This window comes from Delphinapterus leucas, chromosome 18 (assembly GCF_059928025.1).
Source record: "Delphinapterus leucas isolate spDelLeu-1000000601 "Yukka" chromosome 18, BTC_Dleu_Yukka2, whole genome shotgun sequence".
In the NCBI taxonomy this organism is placed as follows: domain Eukaryota; kingdom Metazoa; phylum Chordata; class Mammalia; order Artiodactyla; family Monodontidae; genus Delphinapterus; species Delphinapterus leucas.
The window spans coordinates 65315034-65339136 of record NC_143146.1 but is presented as its reverse complement, the minus strand read 5'-3'; the positions used below and the strand labels follow the sequence as shown (position 1 = coordinate 65339136).

The following is a 24103-nucleotide window of genomic DNA, read 5'->3' as shown; positions in this document are numbered from 1 at the left end:
CTAATGGATGTTTAATGAGTGTCTGGTCTGTGGGGAGGCATTGCAAGAATTCGCTGAATAATAAAGATTATATCCATTTTTCCACATTGGAAGAATACTAGTTGAAGTAGATATTACACCCTTTGAAAACGAGCATAAGATAAAGGAAAACATATGAAATGTCTTGCATTTAAAAAATATTTAATCTCACATACCACACACAGAGCAAATATTTATTGTGCACTTACTAAGTGTAACAGGTGGGGACTATAAAGACACTTAAGACATAGGCCGGGATCTCAGAGAGCTTAAAATCTATTTGGGAAAAAAAAACACCTAAGTACGTAAAAGATTAAAGGAGAATAATTTATTTCGGTAATAATTTGAAACACCACAAAGCAGAGAGAAGAAAGCAGTGTGATTAAAAACAATGGTATGATCACTCTGAGTCAAGAGGAGGAACAGATAAAGGCTTTAACAGATGGAAAGGATTCAGGTGAATGGAGAATAAGGCAAAGTATTCCAAGATCGCATGCGTGAAAGCAGGAGGGAGAGAAAGACGTGGGAGCAGAGGGCAATCCAACTTGGCCACATTGCCTTTTCTGAGAGAGGCTCATTGCCCAGCTTCCAGGATTAGGTGTTAGGAGATCTGGGCTGTGGATGCATTTTTGCTGCTTTCTAGTCAAGGAATCTTCACCAATCCACTTGTCTACTTGTACCTGTTTTCCTCATTTGAGTACATTATCACCTGAATTTCTTATTTTACAGAATCTTCATGAGGACCAAGTAGCATCTGTATGAGAGCACTTTAAAAACTAGCTCAACTAAAGAAAGGGTGGGAGGCATTGGCAGTTGACTCTGGAAAAATGGGTTGGAATTACACTGTGGATGCCATTGAATGAGATAAGAAGTTCTGACTTTACTTTGTAGGGAACACCCAAAAGTTTCTGGACAAAAGAGTGCAGTAGGGCTTCCCTGGTGGCGCAGTGGTTGAGAGTCCGCCTGCCGATGCAGGGGACGCGGGTTCGTGCCCCGGTCCGGGAAGATCCCACATGCCGCGGAGCGGCTGGGCCCTTGAGCCACGGCCGCTGAGCCTGTGCGTCCTGCTCCTCAACGGGAGAGGCCACAACAGTGAGAGGCCCGCGTACCGCAAAAAAAAAAAAAAAAAGAGTGCAATAATCAGAGTGTTGTTTGGAGGTTATTAATTCAATAGCAGTGTAAGTGAACAGAATAGGAACCAAAAAGGGAAGTGGACCTGTAGGGTGAGGACATTGGGACTGGAAAGGAAACAACCTACCGCTGAGAATAAAACCTGCTAAGACTTGGACCTCATGTAAGGAGGGAAATTTAAAAATATGTATCTAAAAACGTGTGTGCTTGACAGGTTCAAGGAATGGAGGAACCATTCGTTAACAGGAAGTTGAGAGAACCAGCCTAGGGAAAGGAAGCTGAGAGAAGCTGAGCAATTCTGTTCAAATATGCCGAGTTCAATAATGGAAGGTTATTAGAACGTATTTCTACTAAATGTTAATGGACAGGTTGTTCTAGCTGTTAGCTGCAAATAGTAATTAAGTGTCACTTGTTATGTTACAAAAAAATTGTGGAAATATACAAAATGAAGTATATTATTGGAGTTGTCAGGTAACAAGTGCACCTTTAGGCCTTTAAAACAAACGGGTTTTTAAAATAACTTAGAACTAAAATAGTGTGGTTTAGTTCCCTCATTCTGTACCTCCATTGGGTTAAACATAAACCATTTTATGATATAGAGTCACTTCACATCATTTTTTTTTAATTGTAATGGTTTCAGGAGAGGGCTTTCGAAATTACAGGATTAATTCATTTTTAACAAACTCGTGAAGGGGAGAGGGCAGGAAGAAAAAGAGCATTGGTGAATGTGAATGAGTGAGTCATTCGCTGAATATGAATTGGAGGGGAGAGAGAAGGGAGACTTCCCAGGCTTGGCCTTGGGAGGACCCACAGGGTCCAGTCCTCTCTTCTTAATTCTGGACCTGGCTGAACTCAGAGCCCAGCAGGCCAGCTGTTAATAGGAAACAGCTCCACGTGGGGCTTGGGTACAGGGACACAAAATAAAGGCAAGTAAGCAGGGGTCCGAGGCTGCTGGAGTGGGTTCATTAGCAGCGGGGTACCTGGTATGGTCACCGGCTCTAAAGGAACTTGCTGCTATGCTGTTGGGAACTGATCTTTTTGAAACTGTTGATGCAGTATACTGCTCACAGCAGGAAAGGCATTCAGAGCTTTGTTCCTCTGCACACACACGAGCTTGGCAAGCAGCCACTTGAATCTCTGCTACCAGTCGCATGGAAACATTCACCGCTGTTACCAGAAAAGGCAAAGGCTCCAGAGTTCTTTGTGAGAACAGCTCACCGCTTTGTATAACTTACATTGAAGAATGACCTTATGGCTCACCAGAAAGTGAGCACAGGGAGCCGTGCCAGGACATAGGGACAGTTCACCCAGAAATAAGCTCTCAAATCCATGGAATGTAAACTTGCAGATATGTTGTCTGCTAGGGTAGTTCTAAGATATTAAGGTTACACTATTGAATAGGATCATACTGTTTGCAGTATTAAACTAACTCATGTCTCTATGTTTCAGGGCTCCATAGATATCACATATGTCATGTAATGATAAGTATAATATATAGTTATTGTAACTATAACTATTATATTATAACTATTATATATGATAACAATAACAGGTGTGCTAAACCTCTTACTTGAATGATTTCATTTAACACACAGACACACGGACTATGAGCCTGGTTGTGTTATGCCTCAGTTTTATTGTCTTTGAGCGGTTAGGTAACCTGCTCAAGGTCAAACAGTTGAGAAGCATTGAGCCAGGCTGACCACAGAGTCCATGGCGCCAACCGCTATGGGGCCCACTTCATACTGTACTGGCAGCGTGTATATTTAATAGATATTCTACACTGTATATTCTACACTGTAATACTCAAAAATAGCATGAGGCATGCTAATAGAAATGAAACAAACTGTATCCTTTTCTGTGCATGCAGACTTGAGGACCCTAGAATACTTAAAATGTTAGCAGTTATAGACGTAAGGCTAACTTATACATGAATTATTTTGGTTCACCTTTTACCAATTATAACTCCTCCAGGATCATTAAGAGAACATGTGATGGAGTCTGGTAGTTCACTTGCACAAGGAAAAGCATTGCTTTTCCACATCATTTAGCAAGTTGTCCAGTGGAAGGGTTTCCCTTCTGAAGGACTGGGTTTGGGCTGTCTTGTCAAGTCCTCATGGATAAATGCTGTCTTGTGTTTGTTTTGTCTTTTTCATGGTAACACCATCTGCCTGATTCCCATCTTTTCCACACAGGAGGGTGTGGATAAATATTGCTGATGTATTATCACTCAAACCCTGGAAGCAGATCACTACACATGTTATAGGAAGCGCAAGGTCTCAGTCACAGCTGAATTCCATGTTAGTGCTAAAAATCACATAAATCTGGGAAGCAACTTCTCAGATACTAGACTTCAGAGTTTGTAAGCTTAAAATTATTAAAAGAGATATTATAATCAAAAACAATAAAATTCATAAGAGACTGAATAATTAGAAAAGATCTCTTAGTAAATGTTAGCAGTAGCATCGGAAATTCCAAATTATTCACCAGCAACATAGGTCTAGTGTATTCTTTTGTTGAAATTATAAAGCACAGAGTAAATGCCGATAAACCAAAACTACGACTTGGCTGAAAGCAGAACACTTACAGTCTTGACCTGCATGCTCCATGATGTAAAGAGAGGCAAAAGTCTGTGAAATACTACGGTGAAATCACAGAGGTCTGTGTATTTATTTAGTAAGCCCAGGCAATGCACTATGTACTGATGGTCTGTTGTTGAGAACATACACTTCATAAAAATCCATTACTAAATAGACAACAGCATCTCCTTTTATTGTATTAGAATGAAAAATTAAGAAAAACATTTTGGAATGTAGGTACTATTTTCTGACACTGTTGGTATGTCCGTTGGTCACTGTAGAAATGTGAAACTTGTTAGTTTGCTTCCCTGAGAAACTTGTCACCAACCGGAAGTAGTTCTTCTCGAATTAGAGACCTTGAATGGGCGTCCCTGTTCTCTGTATATCTTACGTGCTCTGCACAGGTAGATGTTACCTTTCACGGGAGGCTGATAGGGTTTATGATCTCCCTAAGAAGCAGGTCTTCGTTCTTTCTTACTGAAGCAGAAATTTGAATCTCTTTTTCTCTCCCTTTATTCCTAGTTTACAAGTCATATACATACCTTTTTTTTTTTGTCATTGGCCTTAAATCTTCTTTTAATAGACATCAAGAAACTTGCTACTGACCTCAAGAGATACAAGATTACCCTGTAAAGTATACGGGTAATATCATTTGATAAAACCAGTGGACTACATCATGGTACAGATAATCACAATAATAATCTATGTTAGGATTATAAGATGTAGCTAAAACTAAAACCACCTCTTTTCTTTAGGCCATTTGTAACAATTTGAAGCACTTAAAATTAGGGATAAAACTTTCCCTTCACACTTCTAGAGACATAAAGCATCGCTGCATCCTTTCTCTAAGACACAGGTTGGGCTGCCCTGGTGGCACAGTGGTTGAGAGTCCACCTGCCGATGCAGGGGACACGGGTTCGTGCCCCGGTCCGGGAGGATCCCATGTGCAGCGGAGCGGCTAGGCCCGTGAGCCATGGCCGCTGAGCCTGCGCGTCCGGAGCCTGTGCTCCGCAGTGGGAGAGGCCACAACAGTGAGAGGCCCGCGTACCGCAAAAAAAAAAAAGGACACAGGTCTTCATTCTGCCGTAGTGAAACAGACAACTGAAACAATGTATATTCAGACATTTATTTATTTAAAATGTTTGCTGAGCATCTCTAATGCACCAGATGCTGTGCCAGGGGAAAAGAGATGAAGGATTTGTCCTGCCCTCACTCCTTATGTATATACATCAGCACTGTATAGCACCTAGTAGCCCCCCTTCTGAGTAGTGGGCATCCCCCAAGGCACCAAGGACACTGTGATGAACAAGACAGGCCCAATCCATAGAGGATTCCAACAAGGAAATAGGCAAACAGATACAAAAATGGCAGCTGATCAAACCAGGCTCCACGTGCAATGGGTGCTTTCAAAGGGGCATCCAGTGGGACCAGAGGTTCTGGGAAAGCCACACAAAGAATCAAAAAGACTGAGTCACGGCATTTGGCAGCCCAGAAATTGATGTGCATTGTCACATGTCCCCTCGGGCTGTGACAGCAGTCACTGAGTTAAACACAGTCCTGGGAAAAGAAATTAAATGGTTGGTAGAACTTTATTAGCCAGTACTTAATAATAAAAGAGTCAGGAAAGTCAGAATATTGACATTGTAAGAGAGAAATAGCTTTCTCTTTACACTTCATAGGGCTGAAATGTATCTCAGCTTCAATTTCCCTGAGGGTGTTTCACAAACAATCTGTTTCACTGTCTCAGGAAGGATGCCACAAAGCTGAAATTCTGGTCAAAATGCCAACAAGAAGCTCATTCTTCTTTTTGTTGTTGTTCAAGAATCACACTTCTTCAAAGGGATAATTTTCAGGACCACACTCACTGCCAGGGAAAGCTTTAAAAAGCCAAACCCATAGGGTCCTTCACAATCTCAGCGCTGCAAGGTGATCCTCTAAGTACAAAGTAAAATTATAAATAGTACAGATGCTGCTTTTACACTTGTGAATCTGTGGTGCGTGGTCTGCAGCTCAGTAAACTGGTAAAATACTACCTACACTACACAACACGGTTGAAAGAAGTACAGAGATTTATACCCACTTTCCAGGGGATTGTTATCCTCCCAATGAATCAAGCTTGCACGTCTTAACTGACATTGGTCCAGAATACATATTTTGAAGTTTTTTAAAATGTCAGTACATCTTTTTTTTTTTTTTTTGCGGTACGCGGGCCTCTCACTGTTGTGACCTCTCCCGTTGCGGAGCACAGGCTCCGGACGCGCAGGCTCAGCGGCCATGGCTCACGGGCCTAGCCGCTCTGCTGCATGTGGGATCTTCCCGGACTGGGGCACGAACCTGCGTCCCCTGCATCGGCAGGTGGACTCTCAACCACTGGTCAGTACATCTTAATAGCACTATGTATTAACCTACTTCAGGATACTGAGAGGACAAATAAACTGTTAGCAGGAGATGTTTGATTAATTCTCTGAGGACAGCTTCATTACCTCGTTCAAAACATGATATCCCGTGACATTTCTGTGAATAGGGAAGCTGCATTAAACCCTTGTGTTATAATTATGGGAGACCCAATAATTATGTATGGAATTCATTTCTTTTCTTCTTTTTCTATTGAAACAGTGAAAGTAATATAGGCATACAAGTAACCATGGCCCTAGTGCCTTAGCTTCTGAAAGAAATCAAAGCAAATCAAAGAAAAAAATAAAGAGCAGCAGTAGTCCTTGCTCTAACCTGGTTTTCCTCCTGTATTATTTTTTTTTCTTCTTCTTTTTATTTTTGGCTGTGTTGGGTCTTGGTTGCTGTGCGGGGGCTTTCTCCAGTTGCGGCGAGCGGGGCCTACTCTTTGTTGTGGTGCGCGGGATTCTCATCGCGGTGGCTTCTCTTGTTGCAGAGCACGGGCTCTAGTTACGCGGGCTTCAGTAGTTGTGGCTCGTGGGCTCTAGAGCGCAGGCTCAGTAGTTGCGGTGCACGGGCTTAGTTGCTCCGCGGCATGTGGGATCTTCTCGAACCCGTGTCCCCTGCACTGGCAGGCAGATTCTTAACCACTGTGCCACCAAGGAAGCCCTCCTCCTGTATTCTTAATCTTGGTGACTAGTTCTCCCATGACTAGACTCCTGTCTCCCACTCCCTACCCCAAATCCTTGACTCTGTCTCCTTTATATCTCTGAATGTTGTATGCTTACTGTCTTCGCCCATCTGAACTGCTACCACATCGTGCAAGCCAGCCTCATACCTGGCCTAGATTTCTGCAGTTGCTAACTAGTTTCTCTGCTTCCAGTTTGCCCACCCCACCCAACATGCATCCATCCTCCAGACCATTTAAATGCATATTTTATCACATCAGTCCCCTTCTTAAAACTGAGCCCACCTCTCGTGTGATAACTTCTGTGACGAGGTTCCAGCGCCATAGCGTACCACACATGACGTGGATAATTGCCTTCTGTTTTCCCCATTCCCCCCATCTCCTCACCCGGAGTAGCATACCAACCACTCCAAATTCTCTGCAGTCCCCAAATACGTGAGGCTGTCCATTCATTGTCTGCTCTAGCTTCCTGCCACCCTTTCTGCTTGGAAAGTCCCCCCACTCCATGTTCTCATATTTCACCTGGCTAACTCATATGAAGGTCCCCAAATGCAGCTGCTGATATAATAATAACAGGGCTTCCCTGGTGGTCCAGTGGTTAAGACTCTGTGCTTCCAATGCAGGGGGCACAGGTTCTATCCCTGGTCAGGGAACTAAGATCCCACATGCCATGTAGCACAACCAAAATATTTTTTAAAATAAAAGAAAAAAATAGAGGGGTGGTGATAGGGAGGGTGGGAGGGAGATGCAAGAGGGAGGAGATATAGGGATATATGTATATGTATAGCTGATTCACTGTGTTATAAAGCAGAAACTAACACACCATTGTAAAGCAATTATACTTCAATAAAGATGTTAAAAAAAAGAAGGAAAAAGAAAATAGATTCATAAATAAATAAAACACTCACAATTAAAGAATAGGGGAGAAGGAAGAGAAATGAGAGAAGAACCAGGAGAGAGTGGTATTATAGAGGGAAAAGGATAAAGACATTCAAAGGATTCAAAAGGATAAAGACTAGGCTTTTCTCTAGTTGCGGCGAGCGGCGGCTACTCTTTGTTGCGGTGCGCTGGCTTCTCATTGCGGTGGCTTCTCTTGTTGTGGAGCACGGGCTCTAGGTACACGGGCTTCAGTAGTTGTGGCACGTGGGCTCAGCAATTGTGGCTCGCGGACTTTAGAGCACAGGCTCAGCAGTTGTGGCACATGGGATTAGTTGCTCCGCGGCATGTGGGATCTTCCCAGACCAGGGCTCGAACCCGTGTCCCCTGCATTGGCAGGCAGATTCTTAACCACTGGGCTACCAGGGAAGTCCCTGAGCTACCTTTTAACCACTTAGTTCACACAACTCAGTCCTAACTCAGGGCTGCTCCTTTTATCCCAGGAGGTTATATGGCTCTATTGTTTTTAATTTCACTTTTTAAAAATATTAGACAGATTTCATCCTCTATAAATGAAAACAAAACACAAATCTAAAGGATTAAACACGATGTTTTCTTAGGACCCATGTATATTACTGAGTACATTTTATCTGAATATGAGAAGTCACATGAAAATCATAATGCCTACACTTCTATCATCTGGGTTTATGGTTTCTCTTTAATGTGCAAACCATTTATGAGAAAGAATGGTTTTTTAACTCTTATTTTTCCTTGAGAGGAAGCAACTGTTTTCAATAAAAAATGAAGACAGCATAGATAAAATGTTGAATGAGAGAAATAGCTGCAAGCTAATATCGTTATCCACGAGAAAACCACCAATCCGAGAAGACCAGGAAGAAGGTGCACAGACCCGAAAGCTTCGTGATCTGACTTCGCACAGCTGAACTGGGTTTCGTCCATTTGCAGACCAGGAATCCAAGAACCATTCCTCTGTCGATGGACATTTAGGTTGCTTCCATGTCCTGACTGTTGTAAATAGTGCTGCTGTGAACATCGGGGTGCATGAATAGGAGGGAAGTCCCAAAGGGAGGGGATATCTGTATGTGTATGGCTCATTCAGTTTGTTGTGCAGTGGAGGCTAACACAACATGGTAAAGCAACCATACTCCAATAAAAATTAAAAAAAAAAAGAAATCCAAGAACCAAAGAGGTTGACTTCCCTAATGTCAGGCATTTCAGAAGAGACTGAAAGGGGACTTGCACTCATGGCTTGTAACAGTTTCCTGTGTTTTTTCCCCATCACACTGCAAGAGGATGGAAGATTCCTGGGACCATTTTTCAGGTTCTAGCTAAGAAGCAATGGAGCAGAGTCGGCCACTCCTACTGAGTAATACTCACAAGGAAGAACAGAGAAGGAGGCTTCTTACAAAAAAGGAGCACATCCCCTCAGCTGGAAGTGGAGCAGCTTTGGCTATTTATTTTGGAGTCCCTTCCTTCGCCGCCTGCAGGCATGTTTCAAGTGTCGGTTATTGAACAGTCTGTGGTCAAGGTTATTTATTTTTTGAGTGTCAACCACATGCTTTTATTCCTGAGACCTCACACAGGTTGTGTTTGACACCATGTTGGCCGTAATCTTTCTTCGTTCAGCTGCTGGGATTCCCACATAAATCACCCCGATGTCAAAGTCTCTGCAGACTCTGAAATTTTATGAAATTCACTTTTAGTCCGCAGGAATAAAAATATACATGCATGCCTTCTGATGGGTGATTTGGGGAGCAGTAACAATTTTAAATGAATGGAGAATTTAAGAATAAGGTGGTATCTTAATTTTCTTTTTTTTTTTTTTTTTTTTTTTTGTGGTACGTGGGCCTCTCACCCCTGCGGCCTCTCGCGCAGGCTCAGCGGCCATGGCTCATGGGCCCAGCTGCTCCGCGGCACGTGGGATCCTCCCGGACCGGGGCACGAACCCGTGTCCCCTGCATTGGCAGGCGGACTCTCAACCACTGTGCCACCAGGGAAGCCCTGCTCTTGTTTTTTTAATGAAGAAATTTACCTTCACAACTGAGGAATACTGATCTATAACATTCTAATTTTTCTCTTACATGGAATATTGTGTCTCTGTCTTTACAGACTCTCATTACACTTCTTTAAAGAAAAATATTCTAAAAATGCTCATTTTTCCATTTTTTAATCATTTTCAGAGAAAGTACTACATAATAAAAAAAGCACAGATTTTGCAGTCTTAGAAACTTACATTTGAATCCTGCTTCCACTATATATGAGCTATGTGACCTTGAGATAATTATTTAATCTCTCTAAGTTTCAATTTCATTTTTGTAAACAGCAGATAAAAATAATGACCTTATAAGTCTGTGTTGGGAGCACGATAGGTAATATAACAAAGATTCTGGAGATTCTGATGTGACCTGCAGAGGCAGACACTCAGTAAAAGTAGCTATTACATCATAATATTACTCTTGCACTAGCTTTAATAGTAATTGGTGTGTTTTCACAAGATGAGCTTTAGAGCCATAGTGATGATTACTTTGGATTAGAGACGGGAAGCAGTATCAGTCTTAGCTTACGTCTCCACACATTATTTTATGACCTCGTATGTCAGGCTCCACACTTCTCATTGGAGTTTATGGATGACAGTAGTACTTGATTTCCGCCTTTGGGGAGGTCTCTGTCTAATGAGGGAGATGAGTGAGTAAATGAGTCATGTGAATACAGCGTGAAAAGCGCCACGTGAAGTATGAGCTGCAGGACTTGCTTGACGGCTGTCAACTGGGAGGAGGTTAGATGTGAAAATGGAAAGGCACAAACCTTGCAGGACCTTGCAGAGTCTTAGATAATGATTTTTTGGAAAGTGCAATAACTTCTCAGTTCCCTAGAGAGGATACTCATCCACACCACTGAGAAATACTGCAGCAAGTTGGTAAAGATGCCAGAATCTGTTAAGGGTAAAAAAATGTTTTAAAGATTTTAACAAGAGAGAAGAGACTTTCCACTCTGTAATAAATGTTTTTCTTAAATCTACTGTTTTGAGGTTATGTTTAATGGAGGTGTGTTATGCAGATTAATTCTTGCTTAGTATTAATACTTTCATCACAAAATTATTACATGAGCACCATGGAGAAGTACATAAACTAAATGGCAGTAGTCTTATCTCCCTCTTCAGACCCACACCTCTCCCTTGAGGTCACTTAAGTACAATGTGTGGCTTTTCTGTACACACAATTACATGCACACATTTTCTTTTACTTTGATTAGAAGTAATTATTGTTATAGTGAAGAGGCAACGAGCACATATTCTAGAGGGAGGCAGTCTGACTTCTTTTCCACTTATTGGCTATTGATCTGGAGCTCCTGGGCTTCAGTTTCCTTATCTGTATAGTGGAGATGATAATACCTACCTCAAAAGGTTATGAGCACTTAGAGCAATTCAGGCATACTGAAAATACTCAATTAACGTTTGTTATTCTACTTGATCTTTTTATGCATAGTATTTTATGTTATAGTTATTTCACATAACAGTGTATGACACAAAACTTTTTGTGTCATAAACCTACTGATTCTTTTTAATGGCTACATAGTATTCCACAGGGTGGCTGTAACATATTTTAAAAAGTCCGTATTGATGAGCTTTTAAGTTGTTTTCAGATCTTTTTCTATCCCACTCATGAGATAGTAAATGTCTTTTTCACATATGCAAGATATCTCTTATTTGCTTAGTACTTATCATTACATTCAGTTTTAGATGCTACAAAGAATACTGTTTAGGAAATTGTAAATTGAATCCATTGAGTTGAGAAATCAGTTAGAGAGATATAACCAGTTTTCCTTCCTCTCCCTTGTTTATATGATGTGATATCATATAGGATAGAAACAAAAAAGAGTTTTAAAAACACTCTCCTAGAGATGGGTTCTCAGAAATATTTGTTGAATAAAGAATATTCAGGAAGCCTTCTTCAAATGCTACTGGATGGTGGAAAACTCTGATGACCTTAACATTTAAATTTTATTTTAAACTTGTATCGACCCTGAAAAAGACAAAATCAGAGTTTTGGAGTGAAACTAGATCGACAGTAGAATCTCTGATTGCAGTATCTTTTTTGGAGAAAGGCTCACCACATATTGTCAGCTGAAATCTTGGGAGGATTCAGTCCTTAAGTTATAAGCATTTTAGACATGTCCTGACTTTTCTTTATTCTTTCTGAGAAAATTATAGTTGGCAAGGAAAAGAAATGTCAAAACATGCCTTTAAACTGATATATACTCAAACATATATTTGACCTTTTTTTTTTCAACAAGAATTTTGAAAGTGCTTTTTAGAGACTAAATATTAGGTCTTTCTTAAGAATGTGTGTTTACATATTTTTTGAAAGAAAAGTAGGGAAAGGCCCAGTCAAAATTATTTAAAACTAATTTTTTACAAGATGTTATTTATAGAAGGAAGTTAATCTAATTTTTTGTCTTCCTATTTACAAACGTAATAGATGCTACTTGGGGAAAAAATGTAAAATATATAGCAAATTAGTGTGTGGAAGAAATGTGCAGCAAGGGAGGTAAAATTTCCTCATAATCCCATCTCTAAGAAATAACCAGTTAGCAACTTGATATATATTCTTTCTTATTTTTCTGTGCATCAATAATATGTGTATGAACAACATGGATTATTTTATACATACCATTCAATAACTATCATGTAAAATTTTTTTTTCTTTACAGAAATGTACAAAAATTGTACAGCGTAATGTGTGCTCTATCTAAAATTAACCAGTGTGCCATTTTTCTTAGTTGCCTCAGGTCCTTTAAAGGAATCAAACACTAGACATAAAACATAAGTTTCCTTCTAGTACCATTCAACTACCATGGTCCTCCAAAGTAGCAATGATCGCAAACTGGATAAGTATCTATTTCAACTTGCTTTTTTTTTTTTTTTAAATCAGCATCGTGTTTTCAAGATCTGGTTATTTTGATGAATTTAGATGAGTGTTATTATCCATTCCCCTACTGCCCTACTGACATTGGGTTTTGTATGTATACATAGAGTTGCACTAAATATATTTGTAAATATTCCTGAATATACATGTAGGGAACTTTTCCAGGGTGATTACCTAAAGATAGAATTGATGGGTCATGCTGGACGTGCAAGTTCAATTCTCCCAGATATTGCCAAATCTCTCCAAAGTGATTGAATCAGTTGCCTTTCTACCAGAGCATCTGAGAATGTCTGTTTCCACACACTGTTGAACTATTTGGGTTTTGCTAATCTTATGAATATTAAATAATATCTCATTTTAAGATTATTTACATATAACAGTGAAAGTTTTCTCTCCTGAGCTTTGAATGTTTATATAATTTTTCAGTTTTTCCATTTGCTGTTAACATTTTTGTTGCAGATTTATAAAAGTTGTCATTTATTTCGGATACCAATCTTTTGTTTTGGGGGTCAGGGATACATGCTGTAGACAAAGGTTATGTTGCGATATTTTTTAATATTCCTACTAAATTATTTTGCCTCATCTATCATTTTCTGAGCATGGTAAGATTGAAAAAACCCACTATAATCGTAGATTAATCAATATTTTCCTATAATCGTCAGTTTTTGCTTTATATATTTCAATACAAATTCAAGAATGTCAGATAATCTTGGTTGGCCGTTGTTTTGTATTGTGTGGAATTCCTCTGTATTAATGAATTTGCTTTAAATTGTATTTGGACTGTTGTTAATGTTACTACGCTGCCTTACTTTTTTCCTGTTGGCTTAACGTAGCTTTCTTACATCCTTATAGTTTTCATATTTTCCTCAAATTTTGTTTACAGCTACTTTTTTACGTCTGTTTGTTTTTTAATCCAGCCCATCTGTTTTAAATAAGGAAAGTTAAGCCGTTTGCCTTATTCTAGTTATGGCAATGTACTTGGGCTTTTAATTTGGGGTTTCTGCATGTGGATTTTTCCTTTATTTTTTTCCCTCCTTCACAGCTTCTCGTTATGCCAAGAAAGTTTTCCGTATCCTTTGTGATCTTTATTTTCTACTGGTTTCTGTCCTTTTGGTGGCAACTCATAATTTTCATGACGATACTTTACTATCTGCCTAACAAAGTTTACTCTCTTGAAAAAGACAAGGACATGGAATAGTCTAGACACCCACTGAATTCATCTGTTTATAACTTCCTCTCTGTTGTCTCAAGTTTCAGTTTCAGCGTCAAGTTGAGAATATCAGTTACAGTGATTGTTTATGCTTGCAATCAATAGTTGGATTTACCAGCATATTTTATTGATTGCTCAGTAAAGTGTCTTGCATCCAGTTCCTCCATTTGATTTTACTTTTCTTCTGTGCTTTTAGCACTTTCTCAGTGTGCATCTGTAGGTAAGAAAACCTCTTCGTCTTTAATGGCTGAAAATATGTTTATTTTGCCCTCACTCTTGAGTTCCGTTTTCCTTTGGTTTCTATGGCTCCAGTGTTGATTCACAGCCTTTGTGCAGACTTAAGAGGCCAGCAGAACCCTTTGCTTTGCGCTCCACTCACCACTATGATGACCTGTTGTTCTGTTACGTTCTTAGTTCACAGAGATTTTGAGCATAGCTCTCCCTTTCCTTATCAAGCATAATAATGATAAAGGGAAAGTCTTCAAAGCTACCAAAAAGAAATGGCATGCTATCTTTAATTTTTAATCTATCATTGCTGCTGAGGAAGCCAAGTAGAGGGTGTAAAATCACAAAACTGTCTTTAACCAGATGTCAATGTCTTCACTAGATTTTCTACCTTAAAAAAAGGAAAGAAAAAAAATCAACTTCATAGCCTGGTCTTTCATTTTCTGAATGAACTGTAATTCAACCAGTCCCCTTCTGAGGGATTTTGGGCTTGTTTTCAATTGTGCCTTAGTACAAATGAAGTACAACATACTTGTGTATGTATCTTTGTACACTTATGTTAGCATTTCTATATGATAAACCTACATACATTGAATTCAGGGTAGAAATTATGTTCATTAAAATCTTCTGACAACCTTTTGTATTATGGTTGCCTTAGTTAAGGTTAGTTAGCTTAGTTAAGGGTACACACTTTATCTAGGCATGGATCCTAATCCACCATTTCCCTGATGTGTGACTTTGGGCAAATCTCTTAATCTCCCTAATCCTTAGTTTCCTTATCTGTGAAAAGAAGACTAATATAGTAACGCACCTCATAGGGTGGCTGTAAGGATGAAGTAAGATACTGAAATCAAAACAATTAGTGTGGTATCTAACCATTACTTATTATTTGCTAAAGACACTGACATGAGCTAAAACAACCTGAAGGTTGCTGAGACCTGTAGAGGTTTTCAAAAGCACTGGTGAGATACATGGGTGGGGCTGGGAGTATATGGTAGATCTCTGTACCTTCTGCTCAGTTTTGCTCTGAAAACAATTCTGAACTGAAAACTACTCTAAAAAATATAGTCAGCTTAAAAAAAGAAAGAAAGGAAGAAAGGAGGGAAGGAAGGAAGAAAGAAAAGAAGAAAGAAAGGAAGGAAGAAAGGAAGAAAGAAAGAAAGGAAGAAAGAAAAAGAAAGGAAGAAAGAGAGAGAGAGAGAAAGAAAGAAAGAAAAGAAAGGAAGGAAAGAAAGAAAGAAAGAAAAAGAGAAAACACTGGTGCCTGGGGGAACCCATTGGAAATTATGATTCGATAAATTGGAGGTGAGAACGAGCATCTGTATCTTTAAATCTCCTTGGCAGATTCTAATGCACATCCAACTTGGAAATGCCTGGAGGCAAAGTATTTAAAAAGTGAAAGTAAAAAAAACCCCTCCTCTTGGAGTTCATTGTGGTGGGCTTCCCTTGCCCCTGTGGACCTGCTCCAGATTCAAAGGTCAGCCCTCCACAGTCATTTTACTGCAAAGAGGAGCACTTCATCCTCCTTCTGAGGCTTTGTAACTCCCACTGCCTGATGCTAAGGACGGTTGTCTTCTAACTCAGCCACCACAAAGACGTATTTATTCATTTGCTCTGGCAAATCAGTGATCCTGTTTTACACGAGGTTCATTACCTCCGCAAACGTTAATTGAGCACCTACGGCCAGACATTGATTACACTAAGTGTTAGGAAAACAGCAGTGAGTAAAGGAGGCTTAATTCCTCCCCTTAGAGAGCTCAGAGACAGTGAGGGATACAAGCCTGAGGCGACTGGGGAGGGGGCGGGGTTGACGAGGGAAGACAGGGTGCTCCCCAGCACAAGTGACTTCTACTGAAACCCGAATTCCCTGGTGTCCAGTGGTCTAGGACTCCACGCTTCCATTGCAGGGAGTCTGGGTTCCATCCCTGGTCAGGGAACTAAGATCCCACAAGCCGCGTGGTGCGTCTAAAAAATAAAAATAAAAAAAATCTGAAACCGGAGCTATCCTGTGAGGAGGGAAGAGTGTTCAAAGCAATGGCAGTGGTATAGCAAAGACTGGGAGTGCCACATTTAAGACATTCAAGACACTGGATTTTGGGGTAGAAAAGAGGCCAAAATGAGATTTAAAAGGCAAACTGAGACCAAATGTTTAGTGTTTTACAAACCAGTGTTTTTAACCAATGTTAAAGTCTGTTAGCAGCCCTAAGAGCGTTGAAACATTGAAAGGCTTTCAGCAAAGGGATTGCCACGATGAGATTTGCTTTGGGGGATGGCCTCTGGTTAAGAGCCTAGCGAAGTTGCTGTTGGGAGAGTTCAATGTCAGGTGATGCTGGCTGCATCTAAGGTAGTGGCAGTGACATAGAGAGAAACCAGGGGGTGGGCAGTGGTGGTGACTCTACTACTGCCTCTGTTTGAGAGTTTACCTTGAGGTGCCCACAGCATGGCGTTGTGTAGGCAGCCAGTTATCAAGGTCCAAAACTCAGAAGAGAGATCTGAATTGGAAATCATTTAGGGAAGTTCCTTTGTATTATTTTCAGCCCTGAACCAAAAGATGGCGTAGAAGTTTTTTTTTTTTTTTCAATTCTAAGCAAACATCTTAGAGCTACAAAGCCTACTTGACCAATGTTCCAGGTACACGTGAGTAAATAAGATTTGGCTCCAGCTAGCAATTACTACTGGCACCTCTTCCTTTCATCTCATGAGACACAAAGTAATTGTAAACATCAATCTAGACACCACAGACTCAGCAAAGGAAAAAAGTTCACTTTTTCCCTGTGGGGAAAAACTTAAATGATTTTCCCTTTGTCTTCATTGCAGGTGTGTGTGTTGTACGGCTTGCCAAGCCTCCTCATCAACTATGTTTGCAAGAAATAGACATGATCCTATCTGTGTTGTTTGTATTGAAAGTATTCCCAACCTTGAAAAGCATATTAATGTTTAATGAACTAAAACAGACTCTTCTGTAGGCAATGCCTTGATCTGTGCCCTTTCTTTAAAAGTGTTAACACCACAAAGGATACAGAGAGTAGAGTTTGGCTTCCCTTGAGAATTTCACACTATATCACGTGGCCAATTTAAAAACTTCCCTTGTGCTTCCCTCACACTGTTTGTATATAACTTATCTTTTCTCCGCTGGGGGAATAAACGTGCATTCTGCCGTGTCACCTGTGGTTGGTGGAGTGGTGACGAATGACTGTTTTATGGTGTTTTGTGGGTGTGGGCTACATGACTTTATTTGATATTTTCTCATTCCAGGTAGTAATACCAGCCACTGACTGTTTTCTCTATTAAGATTGTGAACTTACAAGGCACGGTGTGTATTTAAGATCTGATTACACAATTAAATAGGTTTTTTTCTTTCTGATCTACTTGAAGTTGTAATATGGATATTTACAAAACTAATAGACAAAGGTCTACAGTTTACTTAACTTTTAAGAGAAACCAAGCTCCTAGATAAAAACAAACAAATAAGCATCTTACCAAAGAGAGGTGAGTTAAAATCTTATTCATAAATAATAATAATTTGCAAGAACAAGCAATTCTTCTGAATTTCGCGTAGGTATCCTTTAACTGTTGACAGTTTCATCCAGATATCTTTCTCTTCCTTTCACTAGTTTATTACTTCCACATTAAAATGGTCAAGGAAACTCTTGCCAATTACCTTGAGCAATTATCTATACCTCAACCCACTGCTTGAAGGATTTTTAAGTCGTTCACATTACATAAGATTCTGTACAAATGGTAATAATTATAAATAATATTTAAGTTTTAGAGACTTATGACAAGGTATTGAGAAATTGAAATAACAATAATGATGATTCTTTTCAGTTCTCCTTCAACCACACTGAAAAGATACAGAGGTGCTAATGCCACCATTTCTTTTTATTCATGATGTAAGAAACTAGGCAGTTAACGAGAATGAATAAAAACTATTCAAATGTGTTTTAATTTCATCAGAGTCCCTTTATACTTTAATTGCAGTGACTGCAATTGATTAATAGACTAATTTTCCAGTGATCATGAATAGAGCACAGAGAGGGAGAGGAAGCGCATAAATAACTTAAATCTACAGATAGGCAAAAAAAATCAATCTTAAGGAGAAAAATATCTTTCCTAATGCGTTCTATTAGCTGCAGTGGTAAAATTGAGAGGTTTAGGAGTAAAACCCTTTTTCCATTCCTCCTCTTTCTGCTGGAGGTAACCACAGACTATACAATGGCAATACGATATATTGTTTGCATCATTCACATAAATCTTATTATTTATTGCATTGTTACATGTGCTGTGACCTCCCACCTCTGTCTCTCTCTCCCTTCCTCTCTCTCGTTCTCTCTCTCTCTCTCTCTCTCTCTCACACACACACGCATAAAGCACATATGTCAGACACATAATAAATGTTCTACACATGGTAACTATTATCATTACTCTTCACTCTTAATGACAACTTGGATAAAACATTTTCAGAGTACTATTGAATACATAGAACTCTTTTTTTTCTTATATGAACGGCACATTATGCTATAACATCAAAACACTTGATCTACAGTTGACGGAGTGAGTCTGAACACACACTTGCAGAACAAAATTTGGTCTCTGCGTAGCCCATTTGGTGATTAACGGTCGTATTCACTCACATGATTTTAGTCTGTTCCACCTCTAGTATGTATCTGGGAGGAGTAGAGAGACGGGGATACGGGAGGGGTCTCCCTTACTGCATTTCACAGATATCTTCCATAACTCAAATCTAATCTGTACAGTGATGTGGTTTGCCAGGAATGTGAAGAGGCTGAGGTCACTCACTGGATGTAGATGATCAGGCCTCTGCAATAATCACAGAAGCCTTTTGAAAGACACACAGATGTGCTTGGTGTGGTCATCTGGTCACGATAAGCATTTTCAGGGTTTCGTCTTCACCTTTGCCCCCTACTCAGCGTGAGAAATGTCAGGAATTTATTGGCTTGTATTTGAGGTCCACCTTGGCTGAGGTTAATAAGATAATACCTTCATCTGTGTACATCCACTCACAGGCCCTAGCACTGTCCAGGCTGAAGGGATGAGAAGGTGAAAGTATCCTGTAGGCAGATTTATCACCCCGTGAACCAAAATATGCAGGCAAAATTTCCAAGGTTGGTTTTGTATTATTCAAGAGTTCAGGGAGCTCTGTGCTTTTTATCATGCTCGCATATGAAGAAACAAAGAAAACACAACTTTCCAGTTTCAATAAAGATAATTTATTTGGGGGAAGGAAAATAAAGAATCCTTACTCAAGCAGTGCACAGAATGGGTTTCCTGTGGTTGTGAGCCATAATTGTAGGGTTTTGTTTCATTTTTGTGTTTGGTAATTCAATTAAATGCTCTGAAACGTGATAGTCGTCTCTTGAATGACCTTGTGTTTTAGGGAACATTGATGTGAGTTGCATGACCTTTTAGACTTAGATCTCTGGAGTCTTGTAAAACCACACACAGATGACTAAAATATCTCAAGTCAAAGGACTATTTGCCTTATCACATGAATATACTCAATTAATTTATCTTTGTTGATAAGCTCACAATAGGGAAAGTATACACTCCATTTACTATTTCTGCAATTTCCCACAAGCCTATAAATATTTCAAAATAAGTTTTGGGGATTTTTTTTTAAAAGCTCACAGACGTCTCCCAGGTTTCTTCATTAGTCAGCTAACTGCTATCCCTCAGACTCTGGCAGCTGTCTCACGAGGTAAACTGCTGGTCACGGGTAGAATCAGACAGGGAATGATGGTTAGATCAATTCATCGCCAATACTGGAGAAAAATACAAAGTCTCCAAAGTGTGTGTCCTGTTTTAACGGCCTAAGTCACATTATTTTCATACACGTTTAAAACAAATGTAAGGGCTTCCCTGGTGGTGCAGCGGTTGAGAGTCCGCCTGCCGATGCAGGGGACACGGGTTCGTGCCCTGGTCCGGGAAGATCCCACATGCCGCGGAGCGGCTGGGCCCGTGAGCCATGGCCGCTGAGCCTGCGCGTCCGGAGCCTGTGCTCCGCGGCGGGAGAGGCCACAACAGTGAGAGGCCTGCGTACCGCAAAAAAAAAAAAAAAAAAAAAAAATGTAAGCCCCTTGGTATGAGATTATTTCTCTAGTGGAACCTCAGTATAGAGTACCCCCAAAACCCTATAGGTAACCTACTATCATGTCCTAAAGTCTTCAGGACTCATAATCATATATATTCTAGTTATGCCAATCGTATGTAGTCTAGTTATGCCAATAGGGGCTAACTCTCTAGGGGTTATAAGAGGCCCAAAGACAGTGGACTGATGGACTAGAAGATGTCGTTATGCAAATAGTCTCCAGAGTGATGACGCGGTAGGAGACAGGAAAATGAGCCGTCGGGCCAAATTCATAAAATTTCAGCTTTATGTGTTTTGTTTCATTTTGCAGCTACTTTACCAGCTAAACTTTTAGGAAGTACATTTAGAAGCCATTTATAACCCCACATACAGGGGACAAAGTAACTCATGTGCCTCAAGATAAGGATGCTCCATTAGAGGGAATTCCCTGGTGGTCCACTCGGTGCTTCCACTGCCATGGTGGGGGTTCAGTCCCTGTTCAGGGAACTAAGATACCACAAGCCGTGCAGCGCCGCCAAAACAAAACACAGCAAAACAACAACAAAAATAAGCAATAAAAAAAAAGTTCCATTAGACACTTTACCATATGTATTTTTGTTTGAGGCATTTTGATCTGAAAACTGTGTAAGTCTAGAGATTAAAGAGATGTTATCTTGCTAAAAGGAAAAAAAAATGATGGTATAAGGAAGTCGATAAGATGAAGCGAACTGTTCTTTGGAATTTCATCGTACAGTTTGATGTGGAAAAGTAAACGTAACAGAAATGGTTTCTGTTTCCTTCTTAACAGAACCCATCCTCTACTTTGGTGATGTCGAGTACCCTGTGGACGAGAGCATAGGCTCTGTGGACGTGCGGGTGTGGAGAGCCGGCACTGACCTGTCCCAGGCTTCTAGCGTCACCGTGAGGTCTCAGAAGACAGACCCTCCCTCTGCTGATGGTGAGCAGTTTCCTACAGCAACTCTTTTGAGTATTCTACAATTTTCCACTTGCCATGATGAAATACCTTAAAGCCCAAATACTTCATTCACTTCTGTTTAAGCAGTCTGGTTGAATGTAATTTTTTCTGAAATTATTACTGTATAGTTGGCAAATCTAGGCTCTATTTACTATTGTGAGAAAATACATCTAAAGGGCCACAAATCAAAAGCTGAGTTATAAACATATAAGTCAAAGACTCTACATTTGAATGCCTTTATTTGCATGAATTGGTTCTCGATACTTGGGAAATCTACCATCGTTGAATATTATGACATCATATGCGCAACTAGAATAATCGTGAAGGCCACCCTCAGAGAAATCTAGTGGCATTTAAGTATCATGCAGGTATGTATCTCTAGCTTGGCTCCTTCCTCATTTTAAACAAATGTCCCCATAAATACTTGGGACCCAGAGGCTTTTCCTACACTTCATTATACAAGCTGTCCTAGCCGACACATGCTTGCCTTTTATTCTGGAATCTACATCTGCTAAAAGTTTATCATAAAGCTAGGACAAGCATAAGATAAGAAATTTCCTTTTTTGTCCCATCTAAATGACCAGCAGTACAAACTATCTCTTACACATGCCCACACACGTACATCATACACACATCACACATTCATCACCCATATCATTCATCCCATTTTATGTCACCCTTAAGTTTTCACTTCTTAAATGTTGTAGAACCAGCATAGTGTTTTGCATGTAGCCGGTGTCCAATAAACATTTGTTTAGCCAAATTAGTCATTTCTTTAGAGAAAATTGAAGTCAAAGAAAGAGATGAGAATAAAGGTGAAGAAGAAGAGGAAAAGAAAACCACGGAAAGAACCACAGTGAGATTCAGATACAGAGACTTTTAAAAATGAATTAAAGACACATACTCAAATATAGTTGCATATTCAGAGGTAAACAGATACAAAATGAGAGTTAGAAGAGCAGAAGGTATGAAAACAAGGAAGAAATAATACTGAACACTCTCCCCTATTTCCAGTCTTTATGGATGTAGTGCCTAAAGATTAAGAGAAAGTTTTGTTTTTTTAACTACTTTAGAACATAAATGGAGATGTCAACACTAGTATGCGCCGCACAGTCTGAAAAATAATAAGCCAAAAACCAAATATGTCTCTGGGGCAGGTGTGGGTGAAGCATGTCAGACAAAAGCTTGTATCTGAAATGTGTTGTTTTAACCAGCAGGCAGTCACACACCTAAAGTTCTGTAGTAGCTTCTGAAAATAGATTTGGATATTTAACTAATGATAACAAAATTTCAATATTTATATTTCATATATAATTTATGATAATCAAATACTTGATTGATATGCTGGTTGTTTTTAGACCTGATTTTTACTAGTTCTATTTGAGAATTCCAAAATAGATGAAAAAAAACTATAAGAAAGCTAAAATAACTAAAGGTAAAATAACTTGTTAGACATAGATAAGACAAAGTTCAGAACCTGATCTTTGATCTACCATCTCAATAACCAAAAGGTTAGATACTAATCTTTTGCATTTCATTAAATGTATTTTCTGTAACCGTATGCTAGTCTATATATTTTAAAAAGGATTATAAATATATCTACACAGTTTGCTTCTCATAATTTTGTTTAAATTGAGTTAGTCCCCAACTGAAAAATTCTTCTGTTACTGTCATAGCTGGAACAGACTATGTGGGAATCAGTCGTAATTTAGATTTTGCACCTGGAGTCAACATGCAGACTGTTCGTGTTATCATTCTGGATGATCTTGGACAACCGGTGCTGGAGGGAATTGAGAAATTTGAACTTGTGCTTCGAATGCCTATGAATGCTGCCCTTGGTGATCCCAGCAAAGCCACGGTGGCCATAAATGATTCTGTCTCAGATTGTGAGTGTTTATTAATTTATGATGATAAGTAAAACGATAAGGTAGACTTTATATAAATGTTAAGTAAAATGATAAACTAGGGTTTATATACCCATATTAGTTTGCTAGGGCTGCCATAACAAAGTACTACAGACTCAGAAATTTCTTGTCTGACAGTTCTGGAGGCTAGGAGTCCAAGATCAAGATATCAGCAGGGTTACTTCCTTCTAAGGGATGCAACAGAAGAATCTGTTCCAGCCCTCTCTCTTGTCTTGTAGATGGCAATCTTTTCCCCTGTGTGTCATTACATCAGCTTCTATGTGTGTCTCTGTGTCCAAATTTCCCTTTTATATAAGGACACCAGTCATATTGAATTAGGGCCCACCCTAATGACCTCATTTTTACTTGATTAGTTCTGTAAAGACCCTATCTCCACATAAGGTCACATTCTGAGGTACTGGGTGTTAGGACTTCAACCTGGGAATTAGGGGACACAGTTCAACCCATAATAATACCTTAGCTGACCAAGTCTTACTTTCTCATCCTGATTATTTTGATAGAATTAAACAGCTTCAGAAGAAAACTTTCAGTCTTCCTCGCAAATTTAAAAAAATGAGATTGCTATCAATATCTTGATTGTGTGTCAAGAACTCCCCCCCACAGATGGGTGGAACCACATGGGGTTGCACAAACCCTTGAGTACTAATGGTCTTTTTCGATTTCTCAACACAAGACACTTTCTGTTATCTCCTTACTCCCAGACTCCTGAAATTCCCCTAATGATGTGCCAAAGACACTGTTCTGAAGCAATAAGCTTCTGGACACATGGCAGGGCTCTCTGACACGTCATCACAAGAAAATTCTGAATAATCTTCTACCACGATGATCCTGACATTGCTTGGAGGAGTCTAACCTATTGTCAATGAGACCTATAGTTAATTGACCTAGTATAGGTGTCACTTTCTATTATGTAATATATATAATATTATAGCCATTGTCAACTTTTCCAACACGGTCCAGGTAAACTATGCATGTGATTATGTGCACAATATTTAATATTATTCATATCAAGAAATTCTGAAAAGCTCATGATAAAGCAACATATATAGA

The 24103-nt window shown here is 39.6% G+C and overlaps 1 protein-coding gene across 8 annotated transcripts in view; it reads left to right on the top strand.

Moving 5' to 3' along the window:
* The window catches only part of FREM2 (FRAS1 related extracellular matrix 2), a 163572-nt gene that overhangs the window by 95876 nt on the left and 43593 nt on the right, over positions 1-24103 (top strand). For all 8 annotated transcript variants that reach the window (XR_016388715.1, XR_016388714.1, XR_016388716.1 and 5 more), the window contains 2 exons: positions 20961-21110; positions 22805-23014. Coding sequence is in view for 5 of the 8 variants with exons in the window: in XM_089899653.1 (XP_089755779.1) it covers positions 20961-21110; positions 22805-23014 (360 nt within the window). In the remaining 3 variants the exon portion in view is untranslated. The remainder of the gene's footprint in view (positions 1-20960; positions 21111-22804; positions 23015-24103) is intronic.